The 27,895-nt window shown below is 40.8% G+C and overlaps 2 protein-coding genes across 6 annotated transcripts in view; one reads left to right on the top strand and one right to left on the bottom strand.

The window, feature by feature from the left end:
• LOC105557855 (axin-like) overlaps positions 1-13,363 on the bottom strand; it is a 32,365-nt gene extending 19,002 nt beyond the window's left edge. Inside the window, exons 1-2 of one of the 3 annotated variants that reach the window (XM_012005223.1) lie at positions 12,897-13,363; positions 12,542-12,726 (exon numbers count right to left, since the gene is read on the bottom strand). The gene's annotated coding sequence lies outside the window, so the exon portion shown is untranslated. The remainder of the gene's footprint in view (positions 1-12,541; positions 12,727-12,896) is intronic. The other 2 variants (XM_012005220.1, XM_012005222.1) reach the window with 2 other exon arrangements.
• A 2,332-nt stretch (positions 13,364-15,695) lies between these two features.
• On the top strand, positions 15,696-27,835 carry LOC105557856 (fatty-acid amide hydrolase 2-like). 3 transcript variants are annotated; one of them, XM_012005225.1, is made up of 11 exons: positions 15,696-15,998; positions 20,525-20,620; positions 22,537-22,707; positions 22,916-23,135; positions 23,393-23,610; positions 24,874-24,985; positions 25,426-25,724; positions 25,792-25,893; positions 26,959-27,126; positions 27,215-27,394; positions 27,539-27,835. In XM_012005225.1, exons 3-11 carry the CDS (start codon positions 22,540-22,542, stop codon positions 27,641-27,643), a joined length of 1,572 nt encoding a protein of 523 aa, XP_011860615.1. In that variant the 5' UTR covers positions 15,696-15,998; positions 20,525-20,620; positions 22,537-22,539; the 3' UTR covers positions 27,644-27,835. The 3 variants fall into 3 exon arrangements, with proteins under 3 accessions (XP_011860615.1, XP_011860617.1, XP_011860616.1); XM_012005226.1 differs by lacking the exon at positions 15,696-15,998 and adding an exon at positions 19,588-20,220; XM_012005227.1 differs by lacking the exon at positions 20,525-20,620.
• Positions 27,836-27,895: the final 60 nt, after the last annotated feature.

The raw sequence follows: 27,895 nt of genomic DNA, 5'->3' as shown, positions 1-27,895 counted from the left end.
TTATTAAAAATGGTTGTCTTAGGCCGGCCTACCGCCCAATTCGAGCGCGTGGCAAGATGTGACCGCCCGGCGATCGATATTGCTATGCGCACATCTCGCCACGCGCTCGAATTGGGCGGTAGGACGGCCTAAGACAACGATTTTTAATAATTAATTACTCGTTAACTATTACGAAAATTGCAAAATGGTACAGGACTTTTCCGTTCATCTCGATCCGTTCTACCTTCTCAAAACTTTTGTCGGATTTGGAAAGACTCACTCTGTATAAACCATGGTTACGTTCTAATATGCGCCAATTGCGGAATTACATAATAAATATTACCAAAAATAATAATATCTGTACGGAATATGATTATGATACGGAATATAAATTTTTTATGTTAATAGTGTATACCTTAACCTCTACGGCGTTTATCGACGTGCCACCACGTGCCACTAGCCAGCCATTTTTATCGTTAGACGCTGAAATCTGCAATGGTGGCGTATGAATACAGAGAATGTGCGTGTGCGTGTGTGCCGCTGCCCTTCTTTTAGGTAGTCCGGCTACGAAGAACATTCTAGAAACGAAGAACATTCACGGCACATCCATGCGAATATTCCTGAGAGAGAACATTCGAATCGTATACAAACATTCATGGAACATTCGGTGCTATCTGGGTATGAACGAACTGAATAAAAGAGTCTTCAAGCCTAATACACGATAAGAAGAAGTTAAAAGTTTAGTGATAAAACATGTGAAACTATATCTTCGTTAAATACTTACTTCTTCTTATCGTGTATTAGGCTTGAAGACTCTTTTATTCAGTTCGTTCATACCCAGATAGCACCGAATGTTCCATGAATGTTTGTATACGATTCGAATGTTCTCTCTCAGGAGTTATGGGGCTTGAAATTTATGGTATCACCAGTATTACCATTACGCGTGGCGTGCCACGTGGCGGTTGCAACGGTTGGCTTACAACTTCAAAGTGGTACACCTCATGTAATTACAATACTGATAATACTGTAACTTTCGAACTTCACGATTGCATTTATTATTATTATTATTACTACTGGATAAACTTTCACACAACGCTAAAATATATTCATTGCGACTCATGACGAACTGTTGTACGGCGTCTGAATGGTAACATTCAGTGTACAAATTCAATATATGACGCTTTAAGGTGGTACTTAACTAAGAAATAAATATTTACCTTGCTTTAATAATTATTTTTACATACAACTCACCTCGGTTATAAATAGGTAGGTATAGTAAAGTCCTTGTTGAAGAGTACAGTGTTATACTCCACGCAGCTCGACTACTAGCATGCTAATGGTAGGTACATGGTATAAGAGCGCGTGGGAAGGTAGAGATTTGTACATAGAGAAAATTAAGGTAGAGGGTAGAGTCCCTGTAGTAAGAGTCTGGCAAGAAATATTCTCAGTTTGATTGGTTTGACGCAAAATGGCGGAACCAATAAGGTGTCTCGAATCTGTACTCTGAACGCGGGATTATTATTATTATTTGGTTACCTTTGGTCTGTTCGTTATCGCTGCATTACTGCACTAGTGCAATTAACTAACTGCACTAGTGCAGTAATACAGCGATAACGAACAGACCAGACGCCATTTTGCGTCAACCCTTGCCAGGCTCTTACTACAGGGACTCTAGTAGAGGGGAGCGAATAGTGTTCTCTACTCTGATTGGTCTGCCATTTTAATTTTTACAGACTGGCTGCTACACGCCCCAGATATAGGGCTGCCATCCGTCCGGTTTTCCCCGGATTTGTCCTAGTTTCGTTAGCGCCCGGGGACGTCCGGGAGGATTTTTTAAAGTAATCCGGGTTTTAAGCGCGTAGAACACTATTTAATCTGCCAAATATATCCGTGTACAGGGTATATTATCAGAGCGTACAGGGCGTCGGTCGGGACATAGACATAGAAGATAAACCCAGTATACGTGTTCCCTACGTGTCACGAACATAACAGACAGAGAGGCAAGACAATATTTTGTCTTTCGCTCCCTCTCATGCCCCCTGCGGCCACTCTATTTTGCCTTTCTGTCTGTTATGTTCGTGACAACTTTTCTTAAGGAAATGAATGGGCATGCTGGGTCTATTTTCTATGTCTATGGGTCGGGATCAATGATAAAATAATAATATTGAAGTAGTCATTATTGATATTATTAATGATAATTAATAATAAATAATTAATAAAAGATTCTGTTTTATCGTTTTATCAGCAGTTGCAATAATTTAATATTATGAATTACGGGTGTCCGGGTTTCAGACGGAAAAATCCGGGGTTTTGAACCTTTCTGTCCTAGGCCAGTAAAATTACAGATGGCAGCCCTTTAGTCCCAGTCTACAATAGATGATTTAAGCCCTAAGCTTTAAGAAATTGACCAATCACGGTCAAGTATGAGTAGAATGCGCGACTGTGATTAGTCAATTTCTTAAGGCTTAGGGCTTAAATCTCTATTGTAGACTGGGACTTAATACACGCAACAATTTAAATTTCCCTTTCGCAATTTTTCCATTTTTCGATAATTGTCACTCCAGCAAATAATGCAAACTTCGGCCACCATGAGCGCCCTAAGTTCTACTTTTCCGCTATAGTATATCATCGCACGAAGCGAATAAAAAGTTAAGCTTACCCGATTCTTCCCTTCGGGTCTCTTTTTTTTTAAACCACTTTATTGATTTCGAGATTGGTGCATCTAGCGAAATATCAAATTTTTGATGTGTATTTTACGTATTATTCGTGAAAAAACTGTGATATTTTTTATAATAATTTATTCGGCTTGGGGAAATGCTCTTAATCTTGAAGAAGACTGTCGGTTCATATTGAATTAATTGCCGGTGTCATCGGCCAAGCTTAAATCGACGCATCGAGTGCATCTGAGATGCCATTTTCCAGCTACGCGATTCAACCGCGGCGGCAGCTGGCATCCCGACAATCTTATCGACTTCAGTAAATACCGATTTAAAGAGATTGTCAGGTACACGACCCCGTTACGAAATTCTCTTGAAACGGAACTCGCGACGCGGCTAATTTCACCTGTTCCAGACTAAACCTGTCTTTCGCATGTTTGGAATATAATTTTGGCTTTACGGTTTTTGCAACGTTATATAACTTGAAATATTTCTATGCTATATTCAGTCAAATGGACTTTGCGCGCTGACCAGATAATAAATAGATATTTACAGAGGAAAGTCCCCTATTACGAGACAGGTTCCCAATATGAGACAGCAGGTTTTTCAACACCCAGATTCAATCACAAATTTACACGATCTAACACTGAATTTTCCACTAAACAGATTTCGCTCCAAGGGCAGTAAATTCATGGTGGAATCAACTGATAATGCCTATTAATTTAACGGAAATCCCGCTATCCCATATTAGGATTCAATCGCATAAAAAGGACTTTCCTCTACATATAAGAATCGTTCGATACTAGAGCAAAAATGTAATTGTATAAGAATAAGTTTTTGAGGAATCTTGAGAGGAAATTTTACACAGAAAATATTGCTACGTGAAAAACAAAAATGTGTTATTGCAGCGTTTGAATGCCTTTAAGAAATTATACTAAATTTCCCTCTGAGCCTCTCAGTTCGACAGAGCTAATGTTCTCGAAGTCGGATCGTTTCTAAAATTCAACGATTCGCTCGCGCGGTCAAATTCTTTAGGTACAATATCAGTTTTAAAAAGGGGTTAGCGCTTTAATCTTGCAGATTCCATGGGAAACCGGCGTGCCCGGCAATTAATGGAAATTAAACTATCGGCGATAATAATGGAATCGCGCCTGCGACGGCGGCCTGCAGCTCCTCCTTGTCGGGCAAGAGGAAAGGGCAAGAAGGCAAAGGACGAGACCAACGAGAGAGAACCGGTGCCGGTTCGACGTTGTCGTCGAGGAGGAGAGAAAGATGGAGAAGGAGAGAGGACGCGCGCTTGCGAGCAAAAGTGAGAAACTGGTAGCGTGTTTGCCGGAGCTCGGGCGCGACCGAGAAGGGAAAGGAGAAGCCGCGGACGACGAGGACGATGATGATGAAGGGAGAGAGAGAGAGAGAGAGAGAGTCGAACGAACGACGGAGGAAGGGAGAAAGTCGGAGCGGGACGGAGAGAGACGGAGCGTGTTCGTTTGATCTCGCCGCCGCACGCGATCCCACACACGCGCGCTCCTCAGGTCCCCCTTCGCGCTCCCTCCGCAAGATGTGGATTCGCATGAATGCACTAACACATCACGCGATTTAAAACCTCTGCGTCTCCTCCTCCTCCTCCCCCTCCCGCGACAGCCCCATCACGATCCGACGTTCTCTCCTTCGCCACCGCCAATCGACTCCGGACGCCGCGCCGGTGCGGCGCTCCTGCTCTTTTCTTTCTCTCTTTCTCTCCCTTTTACTTTATCCTTAGCCTTCTCCTACTCTTTTTCTCGTCCTGGACCCGCTCGCTCTCGCGCCGCGCCGCGCGATGCGGCGGACACGCGTAATAAACACCGTGCAAAGCAACCCGGCGCTGAGTCGCCTATAATTTCTCACGGAAAATTATATGTTAATGCGCCCTTAATGGCGTCGTTCGTTAACGGGATCGCCGTCGTGGCCGAGGGAGCCCGGGGAACGACAGAAGAATACCGCGAGACTCGCCCGAGCGAGCAGGATCCTCTCCGTGCCGAGAGAGATAAATCCGCATTCTCCATTCGAATCGAAAGTATGAAAAATCGTACGCGAGCGATTTCTTAAGCCAACGGCACACGAAACTATTTTTCTTACTGGATTGCTTACGAGAGCCAATCAGGGTTTAGCCTTAAGTCACCTGATCTAAAACTCCGCATCCTGATTGGCTCTCGTAAGCAATTGGCTTTAGCCTTAAGTCACCTGATCGAATACTCTGCATCCTGATTGGCTCTCGTAAGCAATCCAGTAGGAAAAATAGTATTGTGTGCCGTTGGCTTTACAATTCCTCCTTTTTCAACGATTCCACTAAACTCTGAAAACCACAACATTTGCGTTGCGGGATTAACAGGAGGAATCGTAGGGGATTCGTTGCAAAACTGTAGTTTAAGATCTCGCTGTGCCGAGAAACGTGGAACGGCACTGCGGATTACGCCGCAGAATCTCGCTGGGCTTTACGAGCGCTTTCTTTTACGCCGGATGAAAAATGCATAGCTCTCGCCGAGTTTTGCCGTTTGATCGATTTCGACCGGCAGCCTCGACAGGGATAGAGAGGCCGAGAGACGGCAGATTCACCGGCGAGACCCACCGAAACTTTTACACGGGATTAAGCGGGACGAGATTTGCCTCTTACCGACGTTAAAAGATTCAGTCAGCCGGATAAGGAGGCAATAGTCTCCGTCGACCGTCGCTTCCGGTATCGCGGCTGAAAAATTTACGTGCCGCGCTTCGTGTTTTATCGTCCAGGACGCGCTTGCGCGGACGAGTACCGGATTCGTTGAAATGCAGTCGAGCCACACTGTACAAAATTACATGTAAAGTTACAATTATTAGTAGGTAATATCGGAACCATCTATTAAAGGTGTTTGTAATGTTTCATCGTGTATAAACAAGTATTTACACAACAAAGAGTAAAAAAAATTTTTGGCAAAAGTACATAATTTTATATATTTCCGTTATTAATAGTGTAATCGCTACACTTATTAGACAGGGTGTCCCAGAAGGAAAGGTCAATATTCTGGGAGGTGATGGTGTCGGTCATTTTAAGCAACAATGTTAAATATGTCCTATTCCCCACTGTTTCCGCGATAGAGCACAGTTTGTTGACGTCCTCGTTCAGATGAAACATGACCACTGGGAAGCGTTCCACTTTCACGCAACGTATTGAAAACCTTGGAAAACACTTTACGATTCGGAATTCTGCGTGTGGGGAAGCATCGACGGTATTCTGCAACAGCAGCAGTAGCACTACCATCACAGAAACCGTAAACATACAGGAATCTGCATATTCGACATTTGTGAATATGCAAAGCATTTTGAACATTTCTACAATGTTATCGGCGCAACAGTCAACAGACGTATAAGAGTAAATTCCCGCAAACGTTTATGTGGTTGGACGAAGGGTGAAGTGTACAGAAAAGAAGTAAATACACGAGACACTCAAGTAGCTCTATCTCGGAAACAGTGGGGAATGGGATATGTAATCATATAAACATTTTTACTTAAAATGACCGATACTATCACCTCCCAGAATATTGACCTTTCCTCCTGGGACACCCTTATATGTAATTTTACACACTTTTTTATACAGTGCAATGTAGCGTAAAATACAACGGAGGAAAGGCCCCTACTACGAGATAGGCTCCTAATATGAGACAGCGGAGTTTCTGCTAAATCAATAGACATCATCTTGTCGGTTCCGCCATGAATGCATTGTCCTTGGAGTGAAATCTGTCTAATGGAAAATCGATCGTTAGACAGATAATCTTTGCGAAAAATAATTTGTCATTGAATTTGGACGTTGAGAACCCACTATCCCGCAATAGAGGACTCTCCTCTGCTAACTGTTGACCCTCGCTCCCGAGAATTTTAAAATTTAACTATAATTCGCGAGTAATGATAATAGTGCAGACAGATTGGACAAGTACGCAGGTCGGCAGAAGTGTATGCGGAAGGCGATGCGATACAGCTGCTACAAAGGCAAATTTGATAGTAATATCCGCTGGTAATAGCATTAGACTGTAATACACCCTAGTAACACCATACGGCGGCGTATTATTCAATTATTGGCAACGCTTGGGACAAATTTAATTCCCGTACGCTCCTCGAGCGATACGTCTCCCAACGTTTCCATGTGTTCGAAACCACGAACAAGTGCACAGTGATCATCAAGGCCTGAATCATGATGTAAGTATAAAGGTGTTCCATTCCCGTGGATGCGCAGTCGTCAAAAATGATAGCCAATCAGAAATGGCCAGGAATGTTAGAATTCAATATGGCTGCTGACAGTGTCACACAGAATAAACAGTGTTGGTAAGGTTAAGTGTGCGTATTAAGAGAATGGCTGGCGACGGAGATTGATAGCAGGGGCCTCGAGAATACGGACGTGGAGCCTATTGAGGATATCTTGAAGAGGATATCTTGAAATATTATTCTTTTATTACAAATTTTAAGTTAAAATATATATTTTAATATATATTTAGTAATATACGATTAATAGAGCATTTGAATTTCGCGGCTGCATTCCTGGCCATTTTTCATTGGCCTACTACACATACGTCACTACGGATGACGCCATTATGCGCAATGGTACACCTTTATACTTACATCATGGCCTGAATCAGACTAGCAATTGTCGACGCGGATTGGATTGGGATTGGCGATTGTCTTCTGGCCAATGAGAGCACAACAGCAATTTAATCGACTCCCATTGGCTGGAGGACTATCGCCAGTCGCCAATCCCAGTCCCATCTGTGTCGGCAGTTGCTAGTCTGATTCGGCCATTACGCATGATTTTGTGAAGAAGCTCACGAGTGACACGAGATTGAAACGATTGCCGCGGACACGCACGGGAGGCTTTCTGGAGACAGGCGATTTGTTTTTCCTTCCCCAAAATCAGCAGGATCGCAAAGCTTCACAAAAGAGCCATAGCATTTCTGCCCGGAACGAATTAGTCGGCTAGTCGACGTTGAGGTATCCTTTCAAAGCTACAGGACACCCTGTGTCTCATTGTGCTCTTGCTTTATCGGTGTCCCCTCGTCGACGCGGCACTTTCGAAAGAAGGAGCGCGCCGCTCGCTCGCTCCGAGGGCGAGAGCACTCGAGCGGGAGCGCACTTCGAATTCACCGGGCGATTAGCGTCGCCCGGCGGCTAGCTTTGCGATAGATATGCGAATCAAAGCGGCCGGAACGGCGGGCGGCGATGAAGCGACACACCGAGGAAGCCCAAGTGGCGAGAGAGACCCGGGGGAGGAGGAATCGAGGAGAAACGGGCGTGCGGAGAACAATGGAGAGAGAACCGGCCGGCGATACAGTGGCAATTATTGCACCCAGACGAGACAGATGACGGATGACGTTACGTCATGCTGTTTCCCTCTCGCGGCTCGCAGAGGAACGCCCGATACTTCCGGTTTACGTTAGAGGCAGCGCGTCCCGCGATAATCGTCACGTGCCGCGACAATTAATGTCGTTAAAGCGACAAAACGATTTCTCTTAAGAGTATACAGATGAAATTATGAGGTAGGCATCTAATATGAGATAGCGGGGTGTCTGCTAAATCAAGAGTCGTCGTCTGTTGATCCTACCGTGAATTTATTGTCCTCGGAGCGAAATCTGTTTAGTGGAAGACACATAGGGTGCTTTCCAATTATTTTAAACTTTTTAACCCAAACGTGCACAGGTTGATATTTTTATTTTCATTGCAAGAAAGTAACAGCAAAGTAACGATTCGTTACTGTTTGAGCAACTGCAACTGTAACGCGTTGCTTTCCAGAATTGGTAACTTGTAACTGTAACTAGTTACATTTTTAGCGAAAAAACTGTAAACTAGATACTTTTATAAAGTAACTTTCCCAAACCTGAGTTTACCCAATAGGCGAGTAGTAGCCCTCGGGCTGAGTACGTACGAATGTGTAGAGGTTTATCGACAATTGTGACAATTGGAATGCCATTTGTGTCACCGTGTGCACGAAAGTGTCTAAGGATATTGCAATTGGAAAGCACCCATAGTTAGATTTGTGATTGAATTTGGATGTTGGAAACCTGCTATCTCATAATAGGGGACTTGCCTCTACATCCACTTTTACACGCTTGTCGGGAGAAGAATAGATTTCGAAATCGTCAATCGGGGCGCGTTTAAGTCTCCTTGTCGCGCATGGTAAAAAAAAATGCTACACCCAAATCTCGTGCACGTGAGTGGATTAAGGAAAGACGGTATCTCACGAGGAGCCGCGGCGCTTTAAAGGAAGACTCCCCCCCTCTACACCCGCGGTGCGATTTCAGTGAGAAAATATTGCCTATAGAACGAGGACAACGCCGACGACGTTGACGGCACCGAGTGTATATACGACGTAAGTCACTTTCCTCGGCGGGCGCGTTTGCGGCAAACAAGAAACGGACTCGAGAAAAGTGGAGAGAAAGAGCGTGGGCGACACCGCGAGCGCAAAGAGAAAGGTTAAGAGGGGGTAGGGGAGGAACGCCAAAGCTTTGTGATGTCAAAGAGCATCGTTTTAGCGGTTCTGGAGAGTCTTTGATATCGAAATGGGGAGGAATTCCCCCTTCTCGCTTTGTCGATGTCGGCCGCTTTTTATCCCGACGAGGAGCACGTGGTATCAAACGCGATGGCACGACCGCGAAGGTGGAGGAGGAGGAGGATGAGGATGAGGAGGATGAGGAGGATGAGGACGAGGAGAGCCCGAGCAGCTACTTTGTCGACGCTTCAGCGGTGTCGTGCTCCGGTGCTCCGGGGGGATTCCCAAACCGTGCCGCCATGCGTGCCGTTCGTCTCTTCTCCCTCTCCTTCCCCCCTCGGCCGCCCCAGCGCCTTCGCGGAGGGTGGGCCACGCGCGTCTCCTCCGCTCGCGTGAGCCACCGCGGCAGATTTCCCCCGTGTTTTATCTATTACCGGTCGGCCGTTCCGCCGCGGGAGTAAATAAAAAGACAGGACGCGAGTCCCAAGCAGAGAGAGAGAGAGAGGAGGGGGGGGACGGACGGCACGGCTAAATAGTAATCGTCGCGGCGTTTCACAAAGCCGGATAGCTTGCGCGCCGAGAATTCTCGGAGGTCTTCGATTTTGAATGAACCCTGATCCGCGCTGTTCCACGCGAGTGCCGCGCGCTCGATCCTCGATTTTAACGTTGATCCGCAAAGAAAGTCGACAGGTGTATTCTCGAATCCGTAATTTATCCGAAAGTCCCCCGACAAATGACCGCGTGTCATCGTCGTCGTCGTCGCCGCCGCGAGATTCGCATCTCGGCGCTGGACCGATGGCCGTGCCAGTTGCGTGTCCCGTTTCAGATGTTAATAGGTGTTAATAGATAGACACAGCCACACGGACGGCGCGCTCCGTCGAGGGTGCCGCGCTCGCATACGTCGTTCGGTGAAGCGGACAGAGGCGTCGGTGGTGGTAGTGATGGCCGGAGGAGACGGCGACGACGACTGCGACGGCGGCGGCGGCGGCGGCGACAAGTGGGGCAGGGCAAAGTGGAGCTCGGAAGCGGCCGCTTTGATGTAGACACGCTCCGCGACTCCTTCACGCCAATAAACTAACGGTTAGGTTAAGCCGTCTCTTTAAGCCGTAATATCATTATCCTTGCCTTGTGCCCTCGGCGCAGCACGACGTCGACGTCGGCGTCAACGTCAACGTCGCTTTTGTCGCCGCGCCGCGCTTTCTTCGCGTAAACGTCAGCGCGCGTCTCTCCCGCACGCTTCCGGAAATACGAGCGCACTGTCCGCTAGAGAGAACAACGGCACGGGGTATGCGCTTTGAAGATCCGTACGGGAAGAAGCGAGGAGCGCGGTCGATAGAGTCGGCGCGGATCAAAGTCCCCGAGCGGAGACGCTCGTATCTCAAAATGTCAATGGGACGTTAAATATCCGATCCTTCGTTACGCCGCTCTTTCTCTCTCCCGAGTTACGCCAACGGTCGGACAATTGGAACCGAGAAATCGTTTCTCGAGCCCGACCGAGACTGGGAGTACACCCGGTATACGAAGCACGAGTAGGAGGCCATCGACGGCGCGGCACGGCACGGCGCGGCGCGGCGAGCGAGGAACGGGCCGAAGAAAAAGCACCGCGACCAGTCGAAACGAAAGCACCGACCGCAGAAAACCACCGCGGCTCGAGAAAACGCACGGCTGCGTCCGCCGATACGCGTCCGCTCGCGCACATGTACGCGCTTGTGAACTTGGCAGCCCACTTTTAATGAACCGAGCTCTCAAAGAAGACGTCGGCATTCCGTGTTCGCGATCGCAATAATAGTATATAATTCTTGAGGCTCAAACAGGCTCGCCGGCACTTCCGACTCGGATAATTCAGTCGCGACGCGCCTGTAATCCCCCCCGACTCTTAGATTCCTAACTGGAGCAGATACCCCGCTGGTACAATCTTTTATACAAAATTACTTTTTCCTTAATTAAGATTTCGAATATTTGTTTGAGCGCACGCCGATAACGAACAGTATCTTGTCTCACATCTTACAAATGTGGCGAAGAAACTTACTTTTACGAGTTAGACCCGGTTTCACCACAGTTGCTTCACTTTAAGGGGATCCTAAAGCAGTCTGTTTTATCGACATTCTTTGTTAGAAGCAATCTTTTAATTGGCTATATAGAAATGCAAAATTCTCTTTTACGGAATTGAAGTACGCAGCAAAATCTGGACTATAATGGTCGACTTTATATAAAAAACGGACGAAAATTAAAGTTAAATGACGTTTGGTGAAACAGGGCCTTGAGAGACCTGAAGCCTAATCTACAATGTGCTCTTTGCGGCCAGAAACACTCTATTTTGCAGTCAATAATAGAGGAAAGCCCTCTATTATAAGGGAGGTTTCCAATATGAGATAGCAGGTTTTTAATATCCAAATTCAATCACTAATCTTTTTCGCAACGATCGCACGATCCAACGGTGATTTTTCCACTAGACAGATTTCGCTCAAAGGGCAATAAATTCACGGTGGAATCAACTGGTGATGCTTGTTAATTTAACGGAAACCCCGCTATCCCGTGTTAGGATCCTGTCTCATAATAGGGGACTTTCCTCTACGTTTAAAAAATTTGCGCAAGCGTATAAATTGTATAGTACACACTGTACAGTCGTACATTGTCGGCAAATATTTTAAGCGTTTCGACTTATTTATATATAAAATAGAACGTGTTTCTAGAGAGCAATGGGTTAAACCACGCAGCTGTGGACTCGTACGATTCTGCCACTGTCCGTAAGCAAAAAAGAAGAAGTAAACAAGAGGTTCACCCAAAACCCTTCTCGACGTCCCTGATGTGCTCATTCACAACGGACCATCGTTATCCATGGTGTCATATTTAAAAAAAAGTTTTTAATACCTCCGGATAAATATTTTAAACGTACACAGCTGAGAGCACTTTTAGTTTTTCACGCGAGAAAATCGAAATGGTGAGAAAACGAGACAGAGATGGAGGGAGAGAAGAGGAGGCGCGCGGTGAACGCTCGTGGAAAATTTGCACTACAATGGGCCCCGGGGTTGAAATCCAGGTAACGTCGCGCGGACCTTTGAAGTGCGCACAAACAAGCTTTGCCGCGGTCGGGAGCGCTTTGAGGCGCAAAGCGGCGCGAGTGTCTTCTCTCTCGTTGACCTCCAAAGTCCCCGGAACTGTGCCGGGAATCGTCCTGATACGCGGAACGGCCGGGATCCTTTCGGAAGGACTAGATGTGCCTGCAGGGCTCGCTCGGTTGTTAACGCGGAGAGGTCAGGGTCAGGTATCGCGCCGAGAGGAACTGTGCGAGCGACGGTCAGAGATCACAGGAGACTGAAAGGGCAAAGACGAAGGAAGGCGGCGAAGAGAAAGAGGACGGTGAACGCGGGAGGCGAGCAAGAGGCGGCGAACGGACGAAAGCAAAGGAGCAATGACTCACTCTGTATATCCGTCGGTGCTCGGTGTTTACTGACGACGACGCCGGGACGACGACGACGACGACGACGACGATGACGATGACGACAGCGGCGGCGGCGGCGGTGCAGCCGCTTGCTGGCGACTCGGGGACGACTGGCGGTGTAGCCGCGGACCCATGTTCCCGCGGAAGTGTCAACTCGCGGTGAGCTGCAACGCGGACACCTCGTTTCTTTACCAACCTTTCGCCCCCTCTCCCTCCCCGTTTCTCTCGCGCACATGCACCCTCTCCTCTCTCTTCCTCTCTCTCTCTCTCTCTCTCTCTCTCTCTCTCTCTCTCCCACTCTTGCTCTATTTTACACGCATTCCGGGATATTTACCTATATACGCATATTTCTTTCCCCTTCGCTCGGTACAGACGGATGATCCACCGTGATCTGGTCGGCACTTCTTCGACACGGCGCACACCACACCACCACACCGCCAACCACACCGACGAACACCGACGAACGCATTCACGCGCGACGATTCGCGGCACGCACTCGACGACGGGCTCGACGTCGGGACGTATTGTCGTCGTCGTTGTCGTCGTCGTCGACGTCGACGTCGTCGTCGTCGTCGCCGTCGTTGTCGTTGTCGTCGTCGTCGTCGTCGTCGTCGTGCGTCTTGCAGGGACGGAAAACACGCGGAAAAGCAACGGCGGTCCGCGCGGGAGGAGGGGGGAGGGGACGCACGACGCGGATCTAAGGACGGCACGGCGGCACCACGTAACTTCGCAGGCACATCTCGGCGGTCGTCGCCATCGGCCGCTGGCTCCCGCACGAGTGCGAGTTGCGCACTCGAGCGCGCCCTCGCGGTCCCACGCCGAACCCGATGTGTCGCTCGGCCAATCAACGCGCCGCGCGCGGCCCCCGTGATAATTGCACCGCCGTGATTATCCCGCGCGGCGCCTCGTCCCGCGGTGAGAATTAATTAATGAATTTAAAGCGGCAAACTGATAGAAAGGGGGCGGCGAAAGGTACCAGGAGACACCTCTGGTAGCACAATATATTGGCGCAATAATGGGGATCAATGTGTATCTAGTATTCAATATTGGCCCAATGTTGTAAGATGGACGCTTTCTCTTATTTAGCCAATGTCTATTTAGCAATATTGGTTTAATATTGTATCAATATTAGATCAATATTCTTATTACATTGTTAAATATTGACCAATGCACTTTCAATATAAATCTAATATTGTATAATTATTATTGTGCAATATTTACATTTATTCCACGGCCAATCCCTGGCACGAAATATTTTAAAAGTTTCCATATATGTATATAGAAGTCTGTGGTAGTTAAAACTAGAATGGGTGACCGCGATTTTACGATTCTTTACATACAACCGCGAAAATGTCAGCTACAATGTTGCTGATATCGTGCTGTGTTGTATGCGTAATATTAAAAAATCTCCTTTTTGTATTTTTATTCAAATAGTTCACAAAAATATAAATTTTTTGTTGTTTAAAATTTTTTTGCATATTTTAAAATGTTTTTAAACATTGCAGGAATATTTTAAGATATTCTGTTCTGCGAAAATGTTCCAAAAATAATTTTGCTATATAATCTTTCAAAACAATATTGTACTGAAATCTTTTTCACTAGTTTCATTTGGGCTTTTAGAAATATTTTCAAAATGTGTTTTTCATATAATTTCAGAAATATTTTATCTTTAAAAAAATACTTTTGCAACGTTTCAAAAATGTTTGAGTGCTATTAGGGATATTGGCTTTGCGTTGGACAATATCGGCCAATGCATTTCCAATGTAACCAACATTGGACCAATGTTTAGCCAATGTTTAGCCAATGCACCGTGCTACTAGGGACTGTTTGAAAACAAATGTTATTAGTATCTTTAATTTAAAGACTAGAGAGTTTTCCTAGCATCTGTATCTCGATATTGCAAGGAAGTGATTACGTGAATGAGAGAGGGGGGGGAGGGAGAGTGAGAGTGAGAGAAAGCGAGAGATTCTAATATATTTTTTTTAAGAATAGTATTTGTCTACGTGTTGCACAGATTTCTTAATGCAGGAATTTTAAAAAATTGAAATTTGTACTCGTCGATAATTTGTCTTTTTGTTCTTACGAAGTTGCGATAAAATCTATATGAAATCTCGAAGAATAAAATTTCTATTCTCATTTTCTCTTAAGCTTTGTAATTGGAACGAGTGTAACAAAGAATCATTCGTTATTTTTGCTAATTTCCTTGACGGCAAAATTTTTCATAAGAACTTACTTAGCAAACAACAATTACGTAACTGTAATATTATAATTTCCTACTCAACAACATAACTCTGATGAATGTATTACATGTGTTACGTTACATTTATATTATTGAAAAAATTATATTTGATATTATGTAACTGTTCGCTGGTGTTTACTAGGTGCGGTTAGTATCGTAGAAAGGAAGAGTTGTCAGTTTCCACCATAATTATTGCGATATAATAATTGCACGTTTGGAAATTTAGAAATTACACCCTTTTACTTCAACATTAACAGACCTAATTTGTAGCTTAGTGATGTATTCAGTGATGTATGAAATTATATAACGAACTTTAATTAAATTTCACTTCAAATGTGTTATTAAGTCTCACACATTAAGTTAATATTTAAATTAGAAAAGTTTTTTGTCTCAAGTCGACATTAAAACTTATTTGCGAAACAAATGTGATTATATATTACCCAGTAAACACCAAGAACAGTTACATAACATCAATATTATAATTTCCTACTCAACATTATAAACGTGTACAAAGTGAAGAATTTATTTGTTTAATGTAAATGTAAATGTAATATCACACGCATGTTATATTATATTTACATTAGAGGTTATATGTTATGTAACTGTTACTTGGTATTTACAAATATTTATTGCAAATTTAATATCTTGGACTGTTAATTAAAACCCAGACGATTTTTTGAAATCGAAGTTATAACTGGCTAGAAAATATCAATAGCATTTATGCGACGATTGTGAAAGAATCGGATTAAAGAGCTGGTAATGGAATTCTGATTTCATGCATGTTTTTTTTTCTTAAGCCGGTTGGTGCCGTCCTCCACGTGGTTATTGGAAGCAACTCCGAGTTTACCAGGCACCCTAGAGGTCCTGCCGGACTCCCCCACCGACTTCTGTTAAAATCTCAAGTCGTAGCATCGGTACATTCAGTCCACTGTGCCACGCGTCGATGGTACACGCGCTCAGGGTGCGATCGGAAACTGGTTCTCGCGTACTGCTTTTGAACCGTTAAATAATACGTTTTAACGGTTTTATAGGCAGGCGATTTTTTTTATCGACGAGACAGCGCCACGCTACGTAAAGAAACCTGCTAGGAAAAATTTTCAACTGATCTTTCATATCTCAAGTAATTCTTCAGTTCTGGCCGAAAGTGACTAAAAGAAAAATCTAACGGAATTACTGAACATTGGACACTGTTCGACGGTACGTGCAATAAAGTTTTTCTTTCTAGAATAGTGATCTTTTGACAACCGGAACCCTACAGTGAGCCCTTTAGCGCGACAAAAGTGAGAAATAACTAGATGTTTATAAAAATTGTCGTTACTTGTCGTCGCGTCGTAAGTTAAAAAATTAAATTGCGGAAAAAATTTAAAAGGAGACTGTATTTCTCGTTTTATTTTGATATTTTAAGTATATCTCGCCCATACGGGATCTACGTTACCACATGAGTGCCCTGTTTTTGATGGTATGGTTTCTTTGAGTTGCACAAATTACTTTTCGTCGTATTCTGTGCGTATTTTCGAATGTATTCTATATTTTATTTTATATCTTACATCATCATTTTCTGATGTAAATCACGTTATTTTGTAGTAGAGGGGCAATTCCCGTCAGGATATTAATAAATAACGATAGATACTTACAACGTGATAATCGACTGACGTGAATAATAAAATTAGCATGACAGTGAAACTGAAAAGATCGAGCCACAGAGGTATGTCCAGTAAACGTTAAATATTGCTAGAATATTTATAAAATGTTCGTAAAATTTTAAATTGACATCCTAAGAATATTTATAAACATTCCGAAATATTTACAGAATATCCAAGGAATATTCAAATAAGCGTGAAGTGTTCCATTAGTCAAGAAATGTTTTTGTGATATTCATGAGAACTATGCAGAAAATATCCCATATATTATATATTTTATTACAATTCAAAGCGATATATTATTATCAGTAAAGATTGCATGTATACATATACTTTTTAAGACAATGGCTTTATTGATTAAATGATAATTTATGTATTTACAACTATATTAATGTAAGATACTATAAAAGAAGAAACGTATCTAAAATGGGAACGCAAAACTTTGTTTTTCAAAGTAAGAAGAAGTTTAGTTTTAAAACTTTGGTTCTCGGTAGCTCAATTGTATACAGGGTATCCCATTTTAACATTTAACTGGGCTTAGTTTTTGAGATAGGTTACTGTCCAAGTTAAAATGGGACACCCTGTATACATACAACCGTGGGAAAATAATTCGACGTCGTTTCGACATCGACGAGTTATTTCTCGCTGGGAGGTAATCTTCATACATTATTCTAAATATTTCACGATTATTTGAATATTGTGTGAATTTTTCTCTACACTGATAAAAAAATGATTAATTAAAAAAATATTGCTTTACCTCTGGCTCTGTCACTTCTTTCTTACATAACTTACATAACATGTACAAGTATATATAGAAGTATATTACACAACAACTAATTAAACGTTATTAACTATAAAAAAATTCTGACGTCAAGATGACGGGAAAACATTAGAGTTTAATTACTGAAACTATAAGTTTGTTTTCTGTTTGTGCACTGGTGAACTAGTGCAGTAAGCTCACGGAAAAAAATAATTTTGCTGTGATAGCAAAATCGCCGTTGCTACTGCATATTCGTAGTAATAGCAATAAAATTTAGTTGATAGAACTAATTTTATGAATTATTCATCATTATAGCAAAATCTATATTAAAAAAAATCTATTTTGTTGCGAGAATAGAACAAAATTTACTGAGTGTATTTGTAATTACAATCACATAAATTTGCTACTGAAGCAAAATAATATATTCTTAGCAAATACATTTGCTGTCACAACGAAATCCCGATACGCCTGATTCCCTCATGAATAGATAGCACTAGTACCACATACTGCCGCGACGTGGCGACCGCGCGTCTTTCTCGTAAGTAAAAATCGTCCCGTATTAGTATTAAAGGCGAGCCGATATGATGCGAGAGCGAGTTGTCTGGATCATGGATAGACCTCAATAACCTGAATATACTTTTGATGACTATGTGATTTAACACAATTTCACACAATTTAACAATTAGTTACAAAGTGAATTTTTTAATAGGAAGCCTATTGATACCCCACCCCATATTAAAAACTGTAAGGAGCAACAAAACCCTACTAAAATGTCTGCTCGGGATAATTTGTTAATCCAGCAAATTATATCCAGCAAATTGCGATTAGTATTCGTAACAAATCTTCTTGCTGTCCATATACGAGTAATAACGAACAGATTTTGCTACAATAGCAAAAAATCTGCTGTGTCAGCAAATTATTTTTCTCCGTACTAGAATGAGAAAAAATATGCTTATCTTATTCTAATTTATTGCACTAGTTCACTAGTATAGGAACAGAAAACAAGCCTTATACGACTTCAAAATGACTATACAGTGACTCGTCATAAAATCATTATATAACAATATTTTGACTTTCAGGATTTTAATTCAATATCCATATTTTCGAAAATATACTTTTTTGAGAGGAGATTGCCTGGCACTTATTCATTGAAATTATCTTATAGGTGTGTGTGTGTATATGTATATATCATTGCATCGATGTTAACGGATACCGATTCGAACACCTAATTTAAAGATAAATGTAAAATTAATGAGCCATTGTTAATAATAATAAAAAGTTATTTGCCATTGGCATATTCATTTTAATACATTCATATAAAATATTGTATCCTTGTTACACTATGTAATGGTAAAATAACCCCCTCAAAGTCACGCAACTTTTGTATGTAACAATTTTTTGTACAACTTATAATTTACAAGTTCTTCGAGATGTGTAAATTAAATGTCTCGCCCTGTATTTAGCCAGAATAGTCTCTCAGGCTATAATTATTCCTGACTTGTTAATAGGTATCTTGTTAATACGTTATCAATGTTTTTATTAAAATAAGAACTTTGTTTAGCGTTGCGTCGTTGCGTAATAGCGCACGTGTCGGAGATAAGACTGGAGGTCAATTGTAAAAAATATAATGAGCAACTTTTTAAAGGAACAATTAGAAGAGCTGACTTAGTATTTTCAATATATTTTAAATACAAAATTGAACTCTTGCTGTACCAGTTTATTTCTGCGCAACGCATTATCAACGAAAATTAATTGTAAGATCGATTAGTAGATCATATCCGATATTACGTAAAGTTGTTTACTCGAGATTCAATTAGAATATGTAACAGGAAACACCAGTCTGGAACACTATAGTAGAAGTTGTGTAGTCTATACTACTTTTTCTTATGTTTTAAAAATATAACGTATACTAATGAAACGTTTCATCGGATAAACCAATTAAATTGTCAACGAAAGAATGTGAATCGCCAGTAATTAATTAACGATAAAAAGAATTGTTAGACGACTTTAGGCTGGCAGGTGGTTTATGTATTTAAATCCGACGTTTCGACCATACGGGTTGTGGTCCTTCTCAAGGGATTCAACAATAATGTTACGTCATTGATATTAAACTAAAATCACAGGAGATTTGACATCCATCTCTGGGCATCACTCGGAGAACTATGTTAGAAGGCACGTCCATCCGATGTAACGACCACAGTAGGACTGCAATTAAATTGTGTTTCCGGTGATTAATTTTTCCGATTACGTTTTCCGATAAAATTATGGATACATCCGATGAAATTTATCTGCTGAAATGCAGTTACCTGTGAAGTTTGATTGAAAAACCGATCACATTTTTCATCGGATATACAATTTAATTGGATATGCCCGTTTGTTATTATATAATTATCCGATTATATTTAATCGAACATTTTTCTCAGAGTAGTTGACTCTACTCAATTGTACTGCGAAAGTGAGGATTCCCATGTAAGGTTTGCCGACCTTTGCTCGACGTGAAACGTAGGGCCGACAGTGACGATAGCACGGCAAGCCGACTGTCATTGTTCGATCGAGACGCGACGTCGGCCCAAGCGAATCCGTGTAGATACTGTGCAGAATGCTCTTTTTACCATGATGTCGCTCACATCGACCTGTGAGTCGAGGTATCGGGCAACAGTCGACTATTACGGCTATCACTATCCAATCGCGGCGCGATATCGGCCCAAGAGAGATTAGTCGACTCTTGTCCAATGCTCACAGGCAGTAATAGACCGACCACCATACTTAAGCCCATCATTGGAAGAAAATTTCCGACAAATCCAACGCGTCAAAAATTGTATTTCCTATTCCTATTGTCTGTTGCCTGGCATTGTGTGATAGGCTTCAGGCGTCTGGAAGGGATGCGTTGGCACACGCCGCTACCCTCGCTTGAGCCGATGTAGCGCCGCGGCGCCGTGATAATGATAGTCGGTTGCACGTTGCCGTAATATTGCCAAGGTTGTTCTGACGTTGGGCAAAAGTTGGCAAATCTTACCTGGTATGATACAATATTTTTATATCGTTATGTTATCGTTGTGCAATTTTTGAACATACGTGTAAAAAATAATTCAGTTGTCCAAAGTTCACTCAAAACGTACTATTTATGATATACTAAATTGTACCATACATATGTGATCGGCCCAATGCTATGTGTCGAGCCTCTGGTTTCCGACATTGATCCGACATTTTTTAAAATTATATTTGTATGTTTATTTAAAGATTTTATTACTTTTTTAACTAATCCTGTTTCTTATGATAATTTTTGTAAAATTATATATCTGCGTTGGTTATGGCATATGTAGACAATACAACACCTAATTGCAACAAATTAAGAAGTAATCCATCACGTAAGACAGTTGGCTCACGATCCAGAGGTCCCGAGTTCGAGTCCCACTAAGGTAAGTGTATTTATAAAAAAAAAACATTTAATTAACGAAAACTACATGGTACATTAAAAATATCAAAAAGAATGTCCGACAAGAATATCCTGTTTAGAAGACTCCTCTCTTAAATTAAGACAATTCTTTTAGCGCTTATTTTAGAGTAAAATATTATAAAAGTAAGTGAAATATTCTTAAAATAAGAATATAATTTTTCGGTGTTCCGTCGTAAATGTTGAAACGATCCGCGCGAGGATCGCGCTGAATATTGTCGAGCGAAAGCTCTGTTTCCTCGTTCGCGGCCGATGATGAGGAAATCGTCTTACATACCACCCCGCGCAAGAATAAGAATTGAATTATTCAAGATGCACACGACCCCTGTGTGGATTCGAGTCTAGACAGATCTTACACACGTCACGCAAGTGTTTAGGAGTGTACTTGACCAAAGGGCAGTTCCGCGGGTCGCGTCAGTCAACTTACACGAGCCAATTTACATTTCTCCTTTTGCAGAAAATATTGTCTTAGGCGAAAAAAAGGATAATTTATTGCTGTGTTAAAACGAGCTCTTCGCAGAGGCAGGCGCGAGAAAAGGCGCCTTACGGAAAATTGAATATTTTAACTTTAGAATACGAGATAACATTCCAAGAGGTGGAGGAGGAGGAGGAGAGAGAAAATGTGGCGCGAGACCTTGAAATTATTTTGGAAAAGCTTGGCCCCATTTCACCTACGCAGCAAATGCGAAATGCATATACGATTATTGGTGCCGAAATATCTAGTTGCGGCCGATTGCGAAAGGAGCCATTGTAAAAGCCATTGTTATTCAATGATCTGCGCGTGTTTAATGATCATTGTTATTCAATGATCTATCGTGTGTGCCGAACACGCGATAGACTTATGGTTACGATTATCCGGAGCTCTGCGAACCGTGACACGAAATTCAATAAGACCACCTATTCACCTCGCTAGTCATAATAATGCGATGTGGCCATGACTTTAAAACTTGTTACGTGATTGGCGTAAATGCTAATTTCGATCGTTCTATGTTTCACTGATTAACACACATTGTTTTAAGATTGTAGAGTGAGGCTCCAATAAAACAATATTAAAGTTAGTCTTCTGATTGAGTCAATGTTAAGATGTTAAATATTTGAAGACAATAGGGGCAATGTGAGCCGTCACAGATCTTTAACACATTGTTTTTGTTCAAATATACGATGAGACCTACGAGCGAGCCATTATTGAGTTTAAATTTAAAAAGTTTAAAATTTTAAAAATTAAAAAATTTTAAAAATTAAAAAATTCAAGCTTTTAGGTATTCGTGTCGTATAAGGTTAATTACACTGAGAGAATTTTCTTACAAAATTTATCCTTAAAATCATATAATAGTGCGATAACATAACATTTCGAAGAACTTCATGAGAGTTGTTTGGAATTTTGCCATACATTTTACCACACTGAAAAAGTTGCTTTCTTAACATCGTGTTTTTTTAATATCTTCTTAAATTAAAAATAAATTCTAAATATTACGAATGTATTCTTAATTCGCAACAACTTTAGTGATGGAACTTTCTATATGTATGCGCGATGTCCGCCGTGTAGTGCGTCTCGGTACGTGTCAATGTTATACCTGTTTCATCACGTTTCGGTACTGTTTGTAATTGCTATGTCACATCCTGACTCAAATAATGGATGAGGAAGTGGTTGAGTGGTTAGAAAAAGAAGATTTGAGCCATTTGAAGGACATTTCCCTAGCGGAAAAAATTTCTATAACTAATTACAAAAAATTGACTTGAAATAGAAATTTGTAGAAATTTTTATATCTTCGTTGAAACGTTAATTTTTTGTAAAAATATCTACGAAATAGTATATAAAGTATATATTTATAAAATAATTTATGCGATACATAAATGAACAGCATATACCTTATCTTACAGACAATGCTGCTGAGAATACGTATACTGTTTGGCATCCTAAACGTTATATATGAAATATTTCGACGAATCTTGCTGTTGATTTACAAGAAGCCGGCAAGTATATCACCGATAACTCATCCCATATACATGTTGAGCGCCACGCAGCTTGCTAAGAAGATTAGAGAGAGAGAGGTGAGTCGCTTGTTACATTTTTACAGCGATATTCTTCTGTGTATAATTCCAGCGATCATTTTTCCTTGCTTTGTGCCAATTGCATATTATTATTGCGTTAAATTTTAATTTTTACAATCGCTGCACACTTCGTACACATATACATACGAAAAATGTCAGAAAGTTTGTATAATCAGAAACTATCCTAAATCCATTTAAAAACAACTAGATCACGAGCTTCGACGTGGTGGACGCGTATATAAGGCGAATCCGTGACGTGAATCCTATTCTTAATGCTGTCGTCGACAACCGATTTAGCAAAGCAATATTCGAGGCGAAAGCCTGCGACGAACAATTGAAAACGGACAAAGTTGACGTCGAGACTTTAGAAAGAGAAAAGCCGCTCTATGGTGTTCCAATTAGCATCAAAGAATGTTTCGCTTTAAAAGGTATGAGTAATTTAAAGTACGTAGTTTCTCGATGTTAATACTTCTTTACATCTTTGCATTTAAACAAACATACGCAAATATGTACAAAAATTGAAAATGCATGCTTCAATTATTTGTATATGTTGAATTATTTACAATTAATAAATACAATAAATAAATACGATTAATACATAATATTATTCGCATTAAGTACATTAAAGCGATCAGCAATTGTGCGTAATCTTATTTAAGAGGTAAATGTGCATTTATGATTGCAGGTTGCAGCTACACAAGTTGCTCTTTGCCTCGCAAAGGGATGAAAGCAGACCGCGATGCCACGATCATCGAGATACTCCGAAATGCCGGCGCGATACCATTGTGCGTCACAAACACGCCGGAGATGTGTAGCGCCTTCGAGAGTACAAATCTGGTGTACGGCCGCACCTGTAATCCTTACGACACTAGATATTCGCCCGGTGGATCGTCCGGTGGAGAAGTAATTCACCTCCTCTGATCATTAAATACATATTTCAGAAACCATTTCACTTTTGAAGAAAAAATTCACTGTCTATGCATATAAAACAAACGAGGTAGCTCGAAAGAATAACATAAAGTTAAAAATGAGTAAATTTGTCTCAAATTTAATATATATATTAATAGTGCGACGTTTCGACCATTGGTTTTGATCAAAACTTTTCAAGCACGATCTAAAGAGATAACAATAATGTTAAAAATACAAAATTAAAAATTACTCGTCGCATTATTAATAAATATTAAATTAACGTCACACTATTAATATATATTTAATTTGGGCCAGTTAAGGTCGATACAAATTTATTTATTGTTAAGGAAGGAGAAGTGCCAATGTGAGCCACAAAATGAACGGATCTCAGTTCTCACAGTACGAATTAAAATTCTCTCTTTAATGGTATCAAGTATAAATACGTTTCGACCCTTCTTCGGGTCTTCCTCAGTTAGACTCGTGTAACTTCAAATTATCGGACAGACTCAGATGACAGTCTTACTAACATCGTTGCCACGGACTCATCTTTCGAATCACGGTTATTCAGCCTCTTTATGTCTGGGACCATCTAGAGATCGACTGATTAACAATTTAAGATATGAGTCTGTCCGATAATTTGAAGTTACACGAGTCTAACTGAGGAAGACCCGAAGAAGGGTCGAAACGTATTTATACTTGATACCATTAAAGAGAGAATTTTAATTCGTACTGTGAGAACTGAGATCCGTTCATTTTGTGGCTCACATTGGCACTTCTCCTTCCTTAATTTTCTTCTGGGAGCCTTCACAATTTTGGATTATTTATTGTTATTTATTACTGGCAAATCTAAGAATCTGAAATAACGCTAAGTATTACAAGAGAAGAAACATTTTCCCCTAGTTTCATTATAGCAAACCGACTTAGCAATTAGAATTATTGGCATTGCTTTGTCGGTCATGAACGCAGATTATTATCCAGAAGAATTGCCTTCCAGGCGATAACTTCAGTTAACATAAAAATTCCACAGTCTTGCTCGAGCGCAAAATACCTTGTCATTTATTACTCGTTAATGACTTTCGCTTAGAGCACTTTCCTTTCTCAGAAACATAGACGTACCACCACGCAATATCCTTACCTTATAACTGATTTAACATATGTGTCCGATCAAACATATATACATAATCTTTGTTTAAAATTAAACGGTCTGAAAAGCTCTAAATAAAAAGAAGAGGATACTTAAATAAATTTTTATTTAAGGGTGCGTTGCTTGGGGCAGGTGCCTCTGTGATCGGAATTGGTTCGGATTTGGCTGGCTCCGTAAGATTACCTGCCTTTTTGAACGGCATTTTTGGCCACAAACCCACGTCCGGTAAATCGATCTTCTTGTATTTGTATTCTTCGTTACTGTAATCCTTTAATAAATTTAAAATTAAGTCTTACTATTTGCTTTAGATAATTTTTTGGTAATGTTCATTACGCACAGTAAAAAATTTAGTGCTGAATTTAACACATTTTACATGTCCCAATTTATCCACTCTAATTTTAATGTTGCTTTAATAGAAAGCAAATATGTAAATAATTTCTCAGAAAAGTCAAAATAACATAACTATAATATGTTACATTAACATAAGAGTATGTTAAAAATTGAACACGAAAATTTCGACAAAAATACAAAATGTTTTCTACCGTGCACGTGTTAAAAAACCTATTGTTGGCTTTTAAAAAACGATCTTTTACAAGTTCGTCGATAAAATGAAAAATTAAAGAAAGTGGCTATAATATTAATGCCATTCTCTACTTGTTTCGCAGGTGTTATTCCAATTGATGGACACTCTCCATATACCAAAGACAAGTACTTCAACAAATTACTGACCTTCGGCCCGATGACTAGATACGCCGAAGATCTCGGCTTGCTTATGAGAGTGATGACATTGAGATGCGATCACGACCTGCGTTTAGACGTGCCGGTGGACTTGGGGCAAATAAAGGTTTACTATCGGCAAAGTTTGGACAAGTCGTTCGGCGTATTGCCGATGACTGCGGAAATTGAGGAATACGTTCTGAAAGCCGCTAAACATTTCGCGAAATATGGAGTTCGTCCGGAGAAGGTACAGTGTTTGCAGCGGTTTACCGGTATAAGCGAGAGATTTAACGTACGTTAATTTGTTATTGCAGTTACCAATAGAGTGGCCAGTGACAATTACCGAAATTGTGTTAGTAAGCTTCATGAATATACAGGAGGTCCCTCAATTACCGGTAGACACGGACAATCCCAAGGTATGAAAGACGCGCGTTTAATTCTTCCGTGTAGAATACACGAGAATCGTTATATAAAAGAGTTAGATCAATTGTCAGCATCTCGCTGACTGTTTCTGAAATAGTCTTACGCAGGGATACAAGAGAAAAATTCAATTGACCAGCTTATTTTCCGCACGTGAAAGTCACGTCACGTTCGTGCCCTTTCCATACGTTCGCAAAAAAAAAAAAAAACAGCGAACGTATTTCACTGTAAAGTATTACGGTATTGCAGCCGCGTAACGCAATATTGTCGCAACGTTATTTCAGAAGTGGAATGCGTTATTTTATCAATGTTGTAACGCATAGATATCATTGTTAGAATATAATAGCGACCGAGAAATAAAACAAAAGATATACATATATAAATAATCTTCTGTTTTACACGTTGTGTATTTACATATCCTTAATATTACATTATGTGTATATTTGCACTATACATATACATATTACATCTACATGTAAAGACTATATTAGAGTCGAGTTTCGTATTGATTTTGATATTTCACAGTAAAAAATAAAATGTTAACGTTAACAGTTTTTACATGTTCCAAAGAGTCCACTCTAAATTTTAAGTTAAAATAACATTTATCGCGTGTTACTTTTTGACAAATTATCAATGTTAATTAATTAACACTACATTTGACATTTATATTTATGTTCTTTTAACTTAATTTTACTTAATTATTACATCACCTTAAGTGTGATGTAATAAAACAGACAGGATAAGAAAATCGTACGATAGAGTTACAAATTAGAATAGTTAAAATAATTTTTAAGAAATGTCGATACTACATGTTTTGGTTGATTTTGTGAAACAGTCGTGTTAAAAGAACTCAAAGTAATACTCAATTTTTAAATGACATACATAAAGTGTCAAGTTATTATGTTAACACAAATATAAAACATGAAAATGTTACGAAAATAATAACGTATCTGTTTTATGTCAATTTCACGTTTAAATAATAATCAAATCTTGATAACTCAAGAAAATTTGAACATTTAAACACACGATTTTTACTGTGTAATTTTTCCTATTTTCCGCAGCACCAGAAAAATCCACCGATCGAACTGCTAAAGGCTCTGTTCGGTCTGTCGCAACACACGAAACAGGCGCTCTTCTTCAATACGCTGCTTCAGACACATTTTCCATTTAGCGAATCAAATATATCGCATTACACGAAACAGGCAGATGAGATTCGACAGAAGCTGCTGGTTAGTATCCTGAAAGTCCGGCATAATAATCACGTCTGTACGAGACAACTCGTTACCCGTTTTCTACACTCGCCGTTTTCTTCTGTAGAATTTGTTGGGGGATAACGGAGTACTTATCTACCCGACCTTCCGAACTCACTTTCTCCCGCAGTTAATGCTATTCGAATTGTTGTCCTTTTCGAGCTGTAGTCTTTTCAATGTTATCGGATTTCCTGCTGTACACGTACCGATGGGACTTAATCGCGAGGGGATGCCTGTAGGCGTTCAGGTGAGGCTCAATTAATCAACTTGGGTTAAATAGCAAAGTCCTCTTTCCTTTCTCCGTTTCTTATAATGTAAAAATTTTAAACGCATGAATAATTAACCAGATGTAATAATCGATTTGTCGCGTGATACGTATAAAAACTCGTAGGTCATAGCCTCACCGTATCAAGACCGTCTTTGCCTGGCGGTTGCGAAAGAACTGGAGATAGCCTTCGGTGGTTGGGTACCACCATCGGTGGCGATAAGTGAATGAATGCCTGAAGGCTTTTAATTTATTTTGTAAAGAAATTACTTCAAGTTCGGAGAAGCCGTGTTTGCTACAAAGGCGTACAAGTAAGACATCTCATAATGATCTGCTTCAGCGACTTCTACAATATTTCGATATGCTATTATGTTTCTATATATTCTATGTATTCTATATACATATTATATTTTCAAATAAAATATACATGTTCTTTGTTGTTGAGGATTTATTAATATATTTATATAAATATTTATATCTTCG

Source organism: Vollenhovia emeryi, unplaced genomic scaffold, assembly GCF_000949405.1.
Source record: "Vollenhovia emeryi isolate VEMERY1.0 unplaced genomic scaffold, V.emery_V1.0 DF939411.1, whole genome shotgun sequence".
In the NCBI taxonomy this organism is placed as follows: domain Eukaryota; kingdom Metazoa; phylum Arthropoda; class Insecta; order Hymenoptera; family Formicidae; genus Vollenhovia; species Vollenhovia emeryi.
Note: the sequence above shows the minus strand (reverse complement) of the source record. Positions and strands in the feature narration are given on the sequence as shown.

Excerpts from the sequence above, each read along its gene's own strand:
- LOC105557856 (XM_012005227.1), top strand. The coding sequence starts at position 22,540 with ATGCTGCTGAGAATACGTATACTGTTTGGCATCCTAAACGTTATATAT. Across the intron at positions 23,136-23,392 it reads AGAATGTTTCGCTTTAAAAG|GTTGCAGCTACACAAGTTGC; the intron begins GTATGAGTAATT and ends TTATGATTGCAG. Across the intron at positions 27,127-27,214 it reads AGATTCGACAGAAGCTGCTG|AATTTGTTGGGGGATAACGG; the intron begins GTTAGTATCCTG and ends TTTCTTCTGTAG.